Below are 14253 nucleotides of genomic sequence, written 5' to 3' on the forward strand. Positions count from 1 at the left end.
GTCTCTTTGCATTACTTCCAATCACAAATCACACAAAGCCTGTTTTATTCGCCTTGGCTGCTAACAAAAACCGTGGGCTGCCAAGCGTCTTGGCAAGGAATGGGAGTTCCAGCACATGGGAAAAAGCTGTTGCATCTTGCTACTTTGGGTAGTAACATACATGTTTTTCCTGGTGACAGCATGTTCAAGTGTTACCGTGTAATCAGGGTATAGGGCACCCACCTAATGAATCCAACGAGATATTGGACTGTAACCAAAAGACATCGACCGGGGAGATGATCATTTACTAAACCCAGACTTTTCAGCACCCCCTGAAGGAGATCCCTTTCTGGGCGCTCACAACGTTCCCTCTGCGCTTTCCCAGTCTGTCACAGTCACCATTACTGTAACCAATGATGGCGCTCACTAGACTTAAGTCTCTTCATTACTATATGCACAGTCAGCCCCTATAAGGGCATGCACTGGAAATGAATAAAACCTGCATCCTTGCACCAGCATCACACACACTTCCATGCACTGCCTCAGCCTCTTCCACTCCTCACACCAGCCTCTCGTCGCATCTTCCCCACAGAAGAGACAGCCTGGGAAACCAGGTAAAAAGTATGTTTTTTGAGAGTCTCGAATAAAAAAAAAATTGTCCAAATTGATTGACACTATCTAAAAATCTCTCTCTGAACTACGTCTGGGAGCTTGGAAAGGCCATTCTTTGCTTCCTATCACCTCATTCAAAAGCCCTGCAAAGAGGGAAAGATGGACAGCAACAAAGCACAAGCCCGTGAAGATAAGAGAAGGAAAACCCACACTAGTGCTGGGGCTCTCAGCTGGAGCTCAATGGGAAACAGGAGTATGATGGGAAGATAAGAGAAATGCTGGCTGAAAAGCAAAGCGAATACCTGCAGGCCTGAAATCATCTTCTTTGCTTCCTCCATTTCCTTTTCTAAATGGTCTTGTTGTTCCAGCAGCTGCTCCTCCCAGGAGGTCTCTAGGTATGTCCCAGGGCTTCCGGCCTGCCACTCTGAGAGAAATGGGGAGTCTGTCTCTTCTGCAAGAGGAAAACGCTACATGAAATACAGATGAACAACAACAGAGAAGCTCTGAAAAGCGAGGCCCAGCATACAGAGGTCTCCAGCTCTCTGCACTTGGCTCTCAGTGGCAGGAACTGGAATGTCTTCCAGCTGATGTCAAGATAACAGCTAGGGTGAAGCCTCTTCCCCCAACTTGGGGATTTATGCCTCATTCACCCTGCAAAAGAAACATTACCTTCCCTGTGTGTGCATACCTGTGAGCAAAAGGTGACCTGAATCCTTCATCTTCATTAGCACTGATGTACAAGGTCTCCTGGCGTTAGAGAGTTCTAGGCAAGTTGGAGAGGTGGATGCAGTGTTTATATCTCACTGTTGGAGCTGAAGGAAAGGATGAAGGGGAGTGGGAAGGAGGGGATCTCTCAGTGTTGCAGGAGGCACCCCCTCCCTGGCTACTCCAATAAGCACTAATGGACAGATCTAAAGCCCACTAAAGTCAATGCAAAGACCACACTGACTTTAATGAACTTTAGATCAGGCCCTAAACACTTGTGATCAAGATTTTCCATTGTTTCGGTATTTCTTGCTATTAAGATACTCCACAACTGGTTGCTAAGCCATGGGTGAAAACCCTGGTGGGCAAAGCCAGAATTCTTGAAGCCCTGCCAGGTTTTGCTCCACATACTGAAGCATTATAGGTGCTGGGAGGGAGAGCGTGCCACTTTTAACTGAATGAATGTCTCGCTCCAGTTGCTGTGCTTGGGGAGTGAAATGCACGCAAGGCACGTTCACTATGAGCCTCTGTGTCCCATTCCTGAATAAGCCAAGGTTTTCCAGGCAGAACCCTGTTTACCAATTGATTCAAGGCCTGGTTCTGTCAAGCTTACTCATGCTGAATAGCAATTTACTCCACGAAATTAATGGGGCTACTTGGGGAGCCAGTTCCTATTCAGCAGAAGGTTGGCACAATTGGGTCCATAGTAATTTGCTGTGTGAGACCTTTTCCAACAGAGACATTTGTAATGAGTCAGTTCATTATTCCTGCCTGATCTATCTACTCATACCTTTCACTGCTGTGGTACCTAGGCACTAGTCTCCTGCTACATATCCTCAAAAATATCTGAGCAAGAATTAAAGCAAATTTCAGAAAGCTATTAGCCCATGTTTTACAGATTAATAAACATTTGAATCAAAGCCTGATCCCAAAATGCCTGTCCTTGCTTTTCTGACTTTTTGCATTTATATTCAGTGTCATCACTGCTGCTCATCACTGGCCTTGATTTTAGATCAAGAGATCAATGGAATCTTTTTTAAAGAGAAGAACATAAAAATATTTTATAAACTCTGCAACCTTTTGTAATCTCCATAAGACAAGATGGTCTGTGCTGGCTAATGCCACAGCTCTGGAGGCTGCAGGGATTTAGACATTGGACCCAAGGTGTGACGCAAAACTTGGGGATAAACATCCTAGTGGGGCACATCAGCTAATTAACCAGAGTTGTGACTGATCACTGCAGGCAGCTACAGTCTCTAGCCAAGTGACAAAGATATTCCACTGTGCAAAATGTGGATGGGCATGCTGATGTTGAAAACACCAGTGAAACGTTACAGCCCACCAAATATTTCAACCTCAAAAATATTTTACAATCAAATATTGTAGACTAAAGAGTAGTAAACAGGGGGCTTTATTGGCCGGGGTGACAAAGCATTTCATTGGAGAGACTCCCTGTGATTCAGCCTGGGGAGGAGGCTGATCTGAAAGCACTGTTTCTACACTACGTTCATGAGAGGAAGATGATGTCAGAAACTTCATAAAAAACCTTTCCTTTGCACTTTGTGGACTGTTAATAGATTTAAAACAGAAACTAAGCCAGGAGCAGGTCATTTTGGCTAATTCTTTTTGCTCACTTGAAATGAAACAAAAATCAGGTTTATCGCTGGGAGGAGTGGAGAGAGTCATGGTAAAAAGTTAATGCTGTGTCAGTAAAACCAGGCAATAAGCGTACAACAATCCTCAACCTTGCAAAGTGCCACTGCAAGTTAGTCAGGTGATTTTGTGCAGCTGTAGCATAAATCCAGAACGGCAGAACCCCATTAAATAGGCTCAGCTCCAGCCTCCAAGTTCAAACAGACTCAATCTTTCTGTGGGATTGGATTTTTCTTCACAACAGCTTGAAGTAAGGACAAAGCAACCACCATATACTGTAACTAATAAATGACACTGAACTCCATCCGTTCTGTAAGGCTTTTAATTTTTGAAGCATGCTAGTGAGTCTCCTGGACTTTGCCAAATAGTGGCACAACCTTAGCACTACTAAACAGTGAGCTTGGGGATTTAATTTTATACGAACTGATGTACCAGCTCACAAAATTCTACACTCATACGGTCTCTGGGAATCAATCCAGCAAGTCTCTGCCATAGCTCTCACGTAGGAAGTCCTGGAAGTGGGAAAGATGAAATGCATCATCTGTGCTCTACCTGTTTTGGTTTCTGTTTCTTCAGCTCGGATGATCACAAAGCCTGCCTTCTCCTCCGACTGGGTTGCAATGGACTCACTCTTTGTGCTGTGTATGGGACTGGGTGATGTGAGACTGCAGAGGAGAAGAGGAAATACAATTATTTCCAGTGTGAGCTGCAAACATAGCAGGGAGAAAAGAGAAGCTTCATCTCTGTCTAAAATAAAAAGCTAATATCCAAGAAGTCTGGTTACACTGAGCGCTGCCCACATGCAATGAATTCATTAGCAGGCCAGACAGTGCCTGTAACTTTTCAGGCCAGTAGCTGACTGAAGTGCTGCAGCAGTAATTAGTCTTTTCATTTTTCCTGTGGCTTAAGAAGATTTAAATAGGAGAGACAACCACTGCAGGATTAACACAGATCCCAAAGTCAGGAGCTAATTCTAGACTATCCTTCAGACTGCAGTTCTGCTTACAACATAATGTATTGCAAGGTTTGGCCTACAGTTGCAAACTGCTACCAAAAGTCATTCACAGTATCCCAGCTCTCTTGATTTCTCACCTGTATTTAAAGGGACAATTACAGTATGGGGAACCAACCTAGAATTCCCATGCTAAGGAGCCCTCGGGAACACAAAGAAACCAACGCATGATCTAGCTTTAAAATGAGAAAGCTTCTTGAAAGCAGCCACATATTTCTACAACAATCTCAGCTGGTTGTGAGGTCCAGACTCTCAAGCTCTTTCAGACGTTCTTCCCATATCCATCACCGGGACAACAGCAAAGGCATCCAAAGCTCAGTGATCCATTTAATGTGCCCCCAAAGTCTCCAGGAACTAATCATTGCAAGTGCAAGGAGGAGTTAATGTTTCATTCTCCTCAAGACAGACACAAAAGCCAGAAAGAATAAAAAGAAAACATGGTGAAAGTAACAGAATAGATTTAGAGAAATAAAATGCCCTTCTATAGCTTGCCTTCCCAATCTTCCCAGCACTTCTGATATAGGTCCCCCAGCTCAGGAACATACACATCTCTCTAAGAAAATCAGAGAATTTTAGAAATTAGAGAGGAAATGATCTGTTAGCAGCTCCCATATAGTCCACTCCCAGGAGTCACCCCCAAGAGACTGTTCCTAGTCTATTTTCCAGGCCTTTGACTAATCTAGTTTTAAATGATTCAACTAAGTCAGGTTCCACTGCAGTAAAAGAACAAATGAGTGTGAGTCACTAAGCGAAGAGAGAGTAACCATTTTGGGCTAGATACAAAAAGCAGCAGCAGTGTTTGCTCAGACAGTGTATGTCTACCGTGCAAAGAAACACCCACAGCACACGGTCTCGGGTATAGCCACACTGCAATAAAAGACCTGCAGCTGGCCCAAGTCAGCTGACTCAAGCTTGTGGAATTTGGGCTGCAGGGCTATAAAATTGCAGTTTAGACATTCGGGCTCAGGCTGGAGCCCAGGCCCTGGGACCCTCCCCACTCCTGGGTTCCCAGAGCCACGGTTCCAGCCCAAGCCCCAATATCTACACTGTAATTTTATAGCTTGGCAGCCCAAGCCCCGTGAACCCGAGTCAGCTGACTTGGGCCAACCATGGCTCTGTGCCACAGGACTTTTATCACAGTGGAGCTGTACCCTCAGAGCCCAGGTTAACTGACTCAGGCTCACGGGGTTCAGGCTGCAGGGCTAAACATTGCAGTGTAGACCTTCCCACTCGGGCTGGAGCTTGGGCTCCAAGACCCTCCCCCATTGCCAGTTTCAGAGCCCAGGCTCCAATGCTATTTTTAGCCCCACACCCTGAGCCATGCAAGCCCAAATCAATTGACCCAGGCTCTGAGACTAGGCACTGCAGGTTTTTCTTTGCAGTGGAGACATACCCACAGTGTGCAGATTTGCTAAAGGTTGTTGGGTATGCCCAAAGCTTTACCTTAAAGAAAGCGAATCCCAATGCAGCGTTCCCTAACAGATGATGTTTAAAACTGAAATCATTGCCCGGGGGCCCAGGAATGTGATGTTTGTGTTCTGAGGAGATAATTGATTATTAAAGACAAATGATTAAACTTTAAATCAGCACAGATACACAGACGTCACAGAGACAGACTGACCCAGAGACATGCCCAGGAATATTGCATGGGCTTTGCCATCCTTTAAGGTGCAGTCACTATTGTTTCCTCTGCACATGTTCACCTCAGACCCCTGAGGAGCCATCAGGCCTAGATGATCATTGAGAGGTGTATTTGTGGGTTGTCCCTCCACAAGCAGGAAAACCATGAGGAAGCAGCCCAAGAAAACAAGATCAACCTTTGGTGCATGTGAAGAAGGCTACCTAGGCATACAGGGGAAAGATCAATCTAGAAGGCCAGAAGGCAAAGGATGGCACAGGGTGCTCTAGGGAGGTGCAGGATATGGGACGTGTGGGCCATGTGGCAGGGAACAGGACACAGCACAGGGAAGTAACATTTCTCCCCAATGTGCTCTTTTCAGAACTAGATCCACTGCCCAAAGTGAACATTTTGCGATAGATTTGGGGGTTAACGCAACTGAGGATCAGATATTTCACACCACATCTACAACAGAATTTTAATATAATCCTTTAGTTTTTCTTACAGACACAGCTCCATCTCCAGGCAGTTTCCCTGCACATGACAGAAACATGGCCATTTGGACAGGAACACATTTACATGCACGCTGATTGCTCCTGAAGCAGCAGCACAGGCCAAAGGTCACCCCTATTTATCATTCTGCCAACTGGTTAAAGCTGGCCAAATTCCCATAGTTTTTCATATCAATTCCCAAAATTATTCGAGTGAGAGATATCCAAAGACGCATTCAAATTTGATTTCTTATTTAAAAGGATATATAACTATTCATCATTGAAGCATGCAGAAATGAGTGCTGGGAAATTAAATCAACTGAGGCAGGATTTATGTCACAGGAAAACACTCTATATTATTCCTTCTAGCCTTGCTTAGTTTCTTAGCTAAAATCCTTGCCTAGCAAAGCCCTGAACTGTCAATGCTTTGGGATCTTGCACACAATCAGGGCTTATGGAAACAGTTTCAGTAACAAGCCTGAATTCTCTGGAGATTTTAATAAACACCCCGACCCTGCTGTTCCAAATGACAATGACAACAATTGCTCACCATTTGACCTGCTTCCCTCCCATGATCCCACTTTAACCTCTCGCCTCACAGAGTCCGTTTCCCGTGGAGCTTCAGGAATCTGCAGGTCCTGGCTGCAGACATGCCTTGTCCATTCACAGGCTTGGAATTTGATGCCGAGGATGCCAGTTCCTGTCAAACTAACGAAGAAATATTTGCCGGTCGGACTTCCTCGCGTGAGCTGAGACTCACAGCAAAAAGGTTCAGGGTCTTTGCAAGGAGATGTTTGGTGATAAATCGGCAACCCCCACACATACGGATTTTATTACAGAGTCAGAATATTCTGCAGTCCAGGTTTTGATTCTGCTGGTTTTCCTTGCAGGTTATTTCTCTCTTGCTGCTGCATTTTGGTCCACTGTATGCTGGTCCACTGGTTGTTTTCATCATGAGAATCTCGGCCTGGATTGCAAGTTGCGTTTCTCATCCCATTCTGCCTACTTCAGCTATACAGCTCCTGCTGCAGAGACCCAGGATTCAGTGAGGGAAAAGTGCTCTGTTAAGAGTAGGTTCTTTGCTCCACCAGCCTCTAAGCAGTGTGCAGCATTTCCCAGTCCTATGAGTAGCTTCCTTCCTCGCTATCTCCAGCTCCCTCTCCCTCTGGCTGTCACAGTGTGCAAGGCAGAGTGTATTCTCTGAGAAGATGTCTAGCTCAGGGTGGGGGAGGGAAGGTCGGTGGGTGGGAGGGAAAGGGAAGGGAGGGATTTTGGCAAGTTCCCCAGGAATAATTTCTGTTGTCTCTTATCATAACATTCCTTCCTGGAAATTCTGATATCAAGAACATGTGCGTGTCCCATAGGAAATAAATCCAGAAATGTGCTGATATTAGGCTGGGACACTGCACTGGAACTGTGCAGTGGGATGAGATGGGATGGGGTAGTGTTGTGATTACAAAAATATAGTCAGTTCATTAATAAGAAATGTGGTTTGTTTTTGCCAGGCAACTCTGGGGATCCCATGCTCCAACTGGCTTATTCCCTTCTCCGAATAGGGAAGAGAAAGCGGGCATCTTATTTTCCTCTGGAGTTTCCATCCATTTGAGTCAAACAAACTGGTGCCACCACATCCCAGGAGACGTCACCTGCAGTCAGGGGTGCAGGCTTCTCCTTGCTTCTTCTGAGACTGCTCACAGTTTTTCAAAATAATTTATTTTAAAACTAAAGAGACTGACAGTGAAGAGCCCCAGGGTATAAATATGCAGCATGTCACCAGAGCAATACGATGAAGTGGGGTGACATTCAGTGTCAGAATGAGTACAAGGAAGACAGACTGATAGCAATAATTCTCTGCCTGTCTCTAACACCTTCCGCCTGAGGATCTCAAAGTGCTTTACAAACACGGATGAGTTCAGCAACACATCCCTTGTGAGGCAAGTCAGAATCATTCTCTTGTTTAGAGATGGGGAAACAGACACCAAGAGGGTACGAGTTGCCCAAGGTCACACAGTGAGTCAGTGTCACAGGCAGAAAAACAACGCTGATCTCATGAGCCTCAGTCCCCTGATCTAACTAGCTGACCACATACCCTTCCTTCCAGACCCAAAAGAGAACCCAGGAACCCTGACCACCAGTCTCCATGCTCTAGACAATGCTGCCTATACTCAAATTTGCTCGGGAATGAATGCAGGCAGGGCTTATTCTCAACAAAATGGAATCCTGACCATAGGCCACATGGCAGATTCACATTGAGTAGCATCTTACTCCATGTGAAATCCTACTGAAGTCACAGAGTTATGAGGAAGGGTATCACCTTAAGTGACCGTAAGGAGCGGGAGGGTGAATTGGGAGGAGGGGCCAAGGGGGAAGATGTATATGGGAGGATGGCCAAAGGGTAGGGGTAACAAGTACATTCCTTGCTCCTTCTTGTGGTTCCTCAATGAGGGGATTAATTGCTAATGAGTTTGACAGGTTCTCTCTTCCATCTCATCTTTTTTACCAAACAGCCCCGCCGGGTCCTAGGGCATATGTGATGGCTCCTGGAAACCCTCATGTAAATTAAGCAAGGCAAAATCCTGCATGGACATACACAATCCCTCATGGAGGAAGCGTACTGGGTGAAGGAGCAGAGCAGGGGACCTGCCCCCTGCCTCGGGTGGGATGCAGGACCTGGGAGAATCAGAAAAGGCAGAACTCGGTCATAAGAGTCAAGACCCATCACAGTAGGGCCCCTAGCTCCAGCAACAGAATATTAGTAGCTCTTGAGGTGATTCATAAATTAGCAACAATACCAGGCCAATATGAAACTTCCTACTGAACATTCACACATAGCTAAGTCTGCACCATGCCTATTATCTAACACCCTTTTCTCATAGATCTGCGATTCTAAATGAAACGTACCGAGTTTGGCTACTGTCAATTTTTCTCTCCTCAGGCACCAGCCTCTGCCTGGTGTCTTATCACAGGAACAACATCCTCCCGATTTCTGATGGGGCTTGATATGAATAAATCTTTCCTCACTTGGCAGTTACTGTTGCAATTAAACAGCCAACCTCTGTGTCAGCAATCGCTGTGCCTTTGGCTAGCGGCATCAGATGCCCTTTTCTACAATAGCCATAATCTGCTCCCCACCCTTGAACACATAAAACCAGTTCTATTTCTGGCACTGCTGGAGGATACACAAAACAGCCCTCAGCCTGGCTGGCTGGATCCGTTCCCCAGCGGGGCCTTGCATGCAAAACTCAGTAGCATTTCCATGTTTGCTCTCCTTTGCAGCCCTACGTGGTTTTGCCCTTTGACAACACTGACAGAACCCTGCCCCCTAACTCCCTCTCAGCCTGTCTTTTGTTTCTCACTGCTGATGCACATAGCACAGTCTCTGTCCAACATCTTTGTATGTACAAAGCCAGGGAACAAATCCACAGTAATGGACAAAGAATATTCCATTCTCAAGACATTATGATTGAAACCTAATTACACATCAGACTATATTCCCAGCTTCAATTAAAAAGCGTTTTAGCTCCAGCTTGATACAATCTCTGATAATTTCCTGTTGAGTTGTCAGTAGCTCTGTCTGCATCTCAGTAGTGCAGGATTAGTAGAACTCTAGGAAATTTACACACCAGGTAACCTGTAAAATCTTTGGGCTCCCTCTACCACTGATCCGTATGCACAGCTGTGTAGGGAGCAAGGCAGAGAAAACAGAACCCAGAAGAGCCCTGGGCAGTTTAGAGATCTTTAACTCAACCAGAGAAAAGTGATTATTAAAGACAGTAGCCAATGTGAAGAGTCTTACTTTTGAAGGTACAGACTGTGCCATTGGCACTCAATGCTGACCGGATATACCCTCTACCATTCCAGCCCTGCCCCCCATCAACTGATGCAGCTCAAACTTTATCCACAGCACCCCCTGCCATTCCAGCCCTGGTCCCCCAAAATAGATCAGCCAATGCACCCCAAACGTGATCCACAGCATCCCCTGCCATTCCAGCCCTGGCCCCCAAAACAGATCAGACAATGCACCCCAAACCTGAGCCACAGAACCCCCTGCCATTCCAGCCCTGGCCCCCAAAACAGATCAGACAATGCACCCCAAAACTGATCCACAGCACCACCTGCCATTCCAGCCCTGGCCCCCAAAACAGATCAGACAATGCACTCCAAACCTGAGCCACAGCACCCCTGCCATTCCAGCCCTGGCCCCCAAAACAGACCAGCCAATGCACCCCAAAACTGATCCACAGCACCACCTGCCATTCCAGCCATGGGCCCCCAAGGAGATCAGCTGATGCACCTCAGTACTGATCCACAGCATCCCCTGTTGTTCTACTCCAACATAATTTCAAAAGTTCCAAACAAACATTTTATTAACAAAGCAATGATTTTAGTTCAAAAGCAGCACAATTAATTTTATGTTTTTATCTTCAGTTCTGTAAAATTCCCTCTTCTGATCATATAGTTTATTCAGGAAAATATTTGCTGATTTTATATAACATACAAGTTACTCAGTGACATCACTTTCTGTCAGCAATGATAATAAATATCATCTTACACTTGGTGAATTCCTTGCACTATGAAAAACCCAAAGCACTTTGCAAAGTATACATACAGGTATTATTTCACTCCTCATGGAAATGCAGCCACTGTGGGGCATTCCACAGCTATTTAGCAGTGCACAACAAAGCTACACAATAGGACATGATGTGAAAAATATTGTTGCCAATTCTAACTACAGAGAGAATGGAAAAAGGCGAAATGTATTTACCTAAACTCGTATCTGCCCCGAATAGAAGGGGTCAACACTCTTCAACTCGTGAAAAATACTGTGAAATCTTTAACCAGTGCATGTGGTCAGGACCATGGTTTTATTTCTCATCTGATAAGTAGCACCTCCAGCAGCACAGTATCCTCTAACACCGCACTGGGGAAGTGAGTCAGTATTGACTCAGAGAGAAACTCCCCCCCACACCAAACTGATCTATCTTAGATATTTATACGGCACATGTCACGTGGGCATCTAACCATCAAAATACTGAAGAAGCAAAAGGGTCCAGAACCATTGTGTTTCCTCTCACTCTTCACCTGGATCCCAAGGGGCTGGATTCTCAGGCATGCTAAGGCCACTTTGTGCGGAGCAGGGAGGCGCAAAATAGCCTTAAAGTGGCCAGAGAAGTCCAGTGGAGAAATCTCCCTGTACCAGGGACACTCTCTGCTGGTGGAGATCTGGCAGAAGAAAATCCATCACCTCATGTGTCAGCCATCCCCCAAACCCCCACATACAGTGTATCCTCCAGCAGTGCCACAAATAGAACTTGTTCTATGTGTTCAAGGGCGGGGCATGGATAGGACAGGAAAGAAGGGGATGTAATGGAGTGGAGCTCCACGATGCCCAATCCTCCATTGGCATAAGGTCCCTGACTCACCTTACATCAGTGGTGTAAGTCAGGGCTGCCTGTGTGCACCCCTGACTTGCACTGGGGCCAGACAGCTGTGAAGCAGGGAGCTAAACGAGTTCCTTGCAGTCCCCTCCTCCACCACATTCAAATGGAGCTCAGAAGGAGCAGAGACTCAAGCTTAGGGGGAGAAGAGGGAACTTACATGTTCAATGAGATACATCTTTACTTTCAAGCCTAATTAGTGGGGAAAGGCTCTGTCCAAAATGTATATCCCTATACTCTGACCTAAACACAGCCAGGCTTGGTCAGATCTCTCCTACCAGTGGCAAGGTTCTACCCCCAGCTCCTCATTAGCTACCTAGTTTCTGTGCAGTAGAGTTGCCATAGAAGGTGCTGGCCTATGCGTGAGTGGGTCTCTGACACAGCCAGGTCCCATTCTATTAAGGGCTCCATAGACTAGGGCTTTGACATCTGCTCTGGAGCAACTGGGAGTCAGTGGAGCACGTGAAGAACCAAAGGGATGTGTTCTCCCAGCACCTGCTGCTGAGGCTCACTGCTGTGAGCGGCACCCAGTTCAGCCCCAGGTGAAACATGTAGTTCTAACCAATACCACTTCCGGCAAAACCCCTTTCCTTAGACAACTCCCAGTCAAGTGTTGCCTCAGTCAACTTTGCCTAGCTAGTGAGATCTGGCGAGTCCCCAGCCACTGCTGCAGGTATAGCAGAGAGGGTATATTTCTCAAGTCCCACTTTACATGGAAAAAATTCCTGCTGTGTAGGTGGGGGTAAACTCTGACTTTAATGCTCTATAGCAGGTTACAGGGGACTTTTCAGGAATCAATTAAACACTGAACTTGATTGAACATGAAGGTCCAGGGGAGCTGGGGGATGGCTGGATAATGAAATAACTATAGAGCTAAAAGCAGTCAAAGGTGATGGATGAGGGCACAATGGCAGTGGGAACAGCTGTGGCACCCACTTCAGAGACTCTGGGTCTGAATCCCAAAATAATGCATTCCTGAAACTGAGCCTGCTGCTGAAATCCCCACTTCCCTTGCCCCCGGGCATCAGGCTTGCTTGGTTTGGAAGTCTCAGCTCATTTCTCCTTCATGTCTCTTACACAGATTACTCCTGAGAGAATTCTGTGCCAAAAAATAAAAAATTCTGTGCATAATATTTAAAAATTCTGCAAGTTTTATTTGTCAATAAATAAATACGGAGGCTCCAGCATGGCAGTGGGAGCCAGGCCACTGGCTGCATGAAGGTGGGAGATCACCCTGCAGCCCCTCCCCTGCTCTGGGACATGGACTCAATGGTGAGGCTGCACCCAACCCTGACACAGCACAAGGGCTGGGCCTGCCCCCAAAATACCCTGGGGCCCTGCCCCCTGTGCCAGGTGCACCAGGTTTGGGGCAGGTAGGCTCAACCAGGCAGGATCCAGGGGCTTCCAGGTGAAGGTGGCTGAGGCTTAGCTGGGGGGTCTGGGTGGTGGGGAAGTGGGGCTTCAGGGGGGGTCTGGGTGCACTTAGTTGGGGGTCAGTGGGGTGGGGGTCTGGATGTGGAGGATCAGGGGGTGGGGATCATCAGGATGGGGGTTTTAGTGCAGGGAGCTCAGTGGGGGGTGGTTTGGGTGCAGAGATGGGGGTCTGGAGGCAGAGGGTTTGGTTGCAGGGGACTCCAGATGCAGGGATTGAGGTTCAGTGGGGTGGGGTTCAGGTATGGAGGTCTGGGGGTATGTCTGAGTGTACAGGGTGACGTTTGGTGGTGGTGGGGGGTCCGGATATGGGAGGTCTGGATGCACGGGAGCTGGGCGGATAGGGGAGGAGCTCCTCATACAGTGACCCCTCCCACCGCGGCTGAGGAGCATTAGGGACAGGAAACAGGGGAGGATGCTGAGCTTCCTGCACGTTGGGGAGGTTTCTGGGGGTGGGTCTGACACAGCCCTAGCCACTCCTTGCAGGGGAAGAGGAAGCCCCATCCTTTCCTGCCTCCAGCTCAGCCGGGTCTAGCAGCTGATCCTGGCAAAGCATAGGAGCCAGCGGCTGGGGTGTCCCCAGCCCTGCAGTGATTTACCTCTCTGATGATAGCTCCAGGTGCCTGAAATTGTGTACCTGTGCTGCCAGGGAGGGGTGCATGACAGCTCTTGCAGCTTCCCTTTGCTTCCCTGTCAGAAAGTCATTCTTCTGTGGGTAAGCAAAGAAATCTGTGGGGGATACGAATTCTGTGCACACGCAGTGGCGCCGAATTCCCCCAGAAGTAACAGATAGATGGTATCAGCTTGTAGAATATCCATTCCTCTTGCACTGGTTGCTGTGTCCCTTCCTTTCCTTGCTGAGGGGCAGGCCTGGATGGCTCCTTGGTCATTTACTGGAGCAGAGTTCCCCTCTCTTCAGCCTTGGGATCATTCTGCTCCTCCACTACTCTCAAGGCGATGGCTTCACTACAGAGCTCACAGTGGCACAGCTGCACTGCTGTCGCACTGCTAGTGCAGACACTCTATGCCAAGGGGAGCGAGCTCTCCTGTCAACTTAATTATTCCAGCCTCCACAAGAAATGATAGCTATGTTGGCAGGAGAAGCTCTTCCACTGACATAGCACTGTCTATGCCAACACTTAGATCGGCATAATTTATGTAGCTCGGAGGGTGACTTATTCAAACCCCTAAGCATCATAACTCCAACGTAAACTGTATTGTAGTGATAACCTCAGTCTCATTCATAGAGTCATAGATTCCAAGCCCCGAAGGAACCATTGTGATTCATCCTCTCAGTTTCTCTCAATCTCGCAG

General features: G+C 47.1%; 1 protein-coding gene across 4 annotated transcripts in view; it reads right to left on the reverse strand.

Annotated features, from left to right (window-relative positions):
• Window positions 1–14253, reverse strand: part of DIXDC1 (DIX domain containing 1) — a 64213-nt gene that overhangs the window by 14953 nt on the left and 35007 nt on the right. For 3 of the 4 annotated variants that reach the window (XM_039496368.1, XM_039496367.1, XM_039496369.1), the window contains 2 exons: window positions 3502–3614; window positions 894–1042 (listed from right to left, as the gene is read on the reverse strand). In XM_039496368.1, coding sequence (XP_039352302.1) covers window positions 894–1042; window positions 3502–3614 — 262 coding nt within the window. Of the gene's footprint in view, window positions 1–893; window positions 1043–3501; window positions 3615–6620; window positions 6967–14253 lie in introns of those variants that run through there. The other variant, XM_039496370.1, reaches the window with a different exon arrangement.

Source organism: Mauremys reevesii, linkage group 12, assembly GCF_016161935.1.
Source record: "Mauremys reevesii isolate NIE-2019 linkage group 12, ASM1616193v1, whole genome shotgun sequence".
NCBI lineage: Eukaryota > Metazoa > Chordata > Testudines > Geoemydidae > Mauremys > Mauremys reevesii.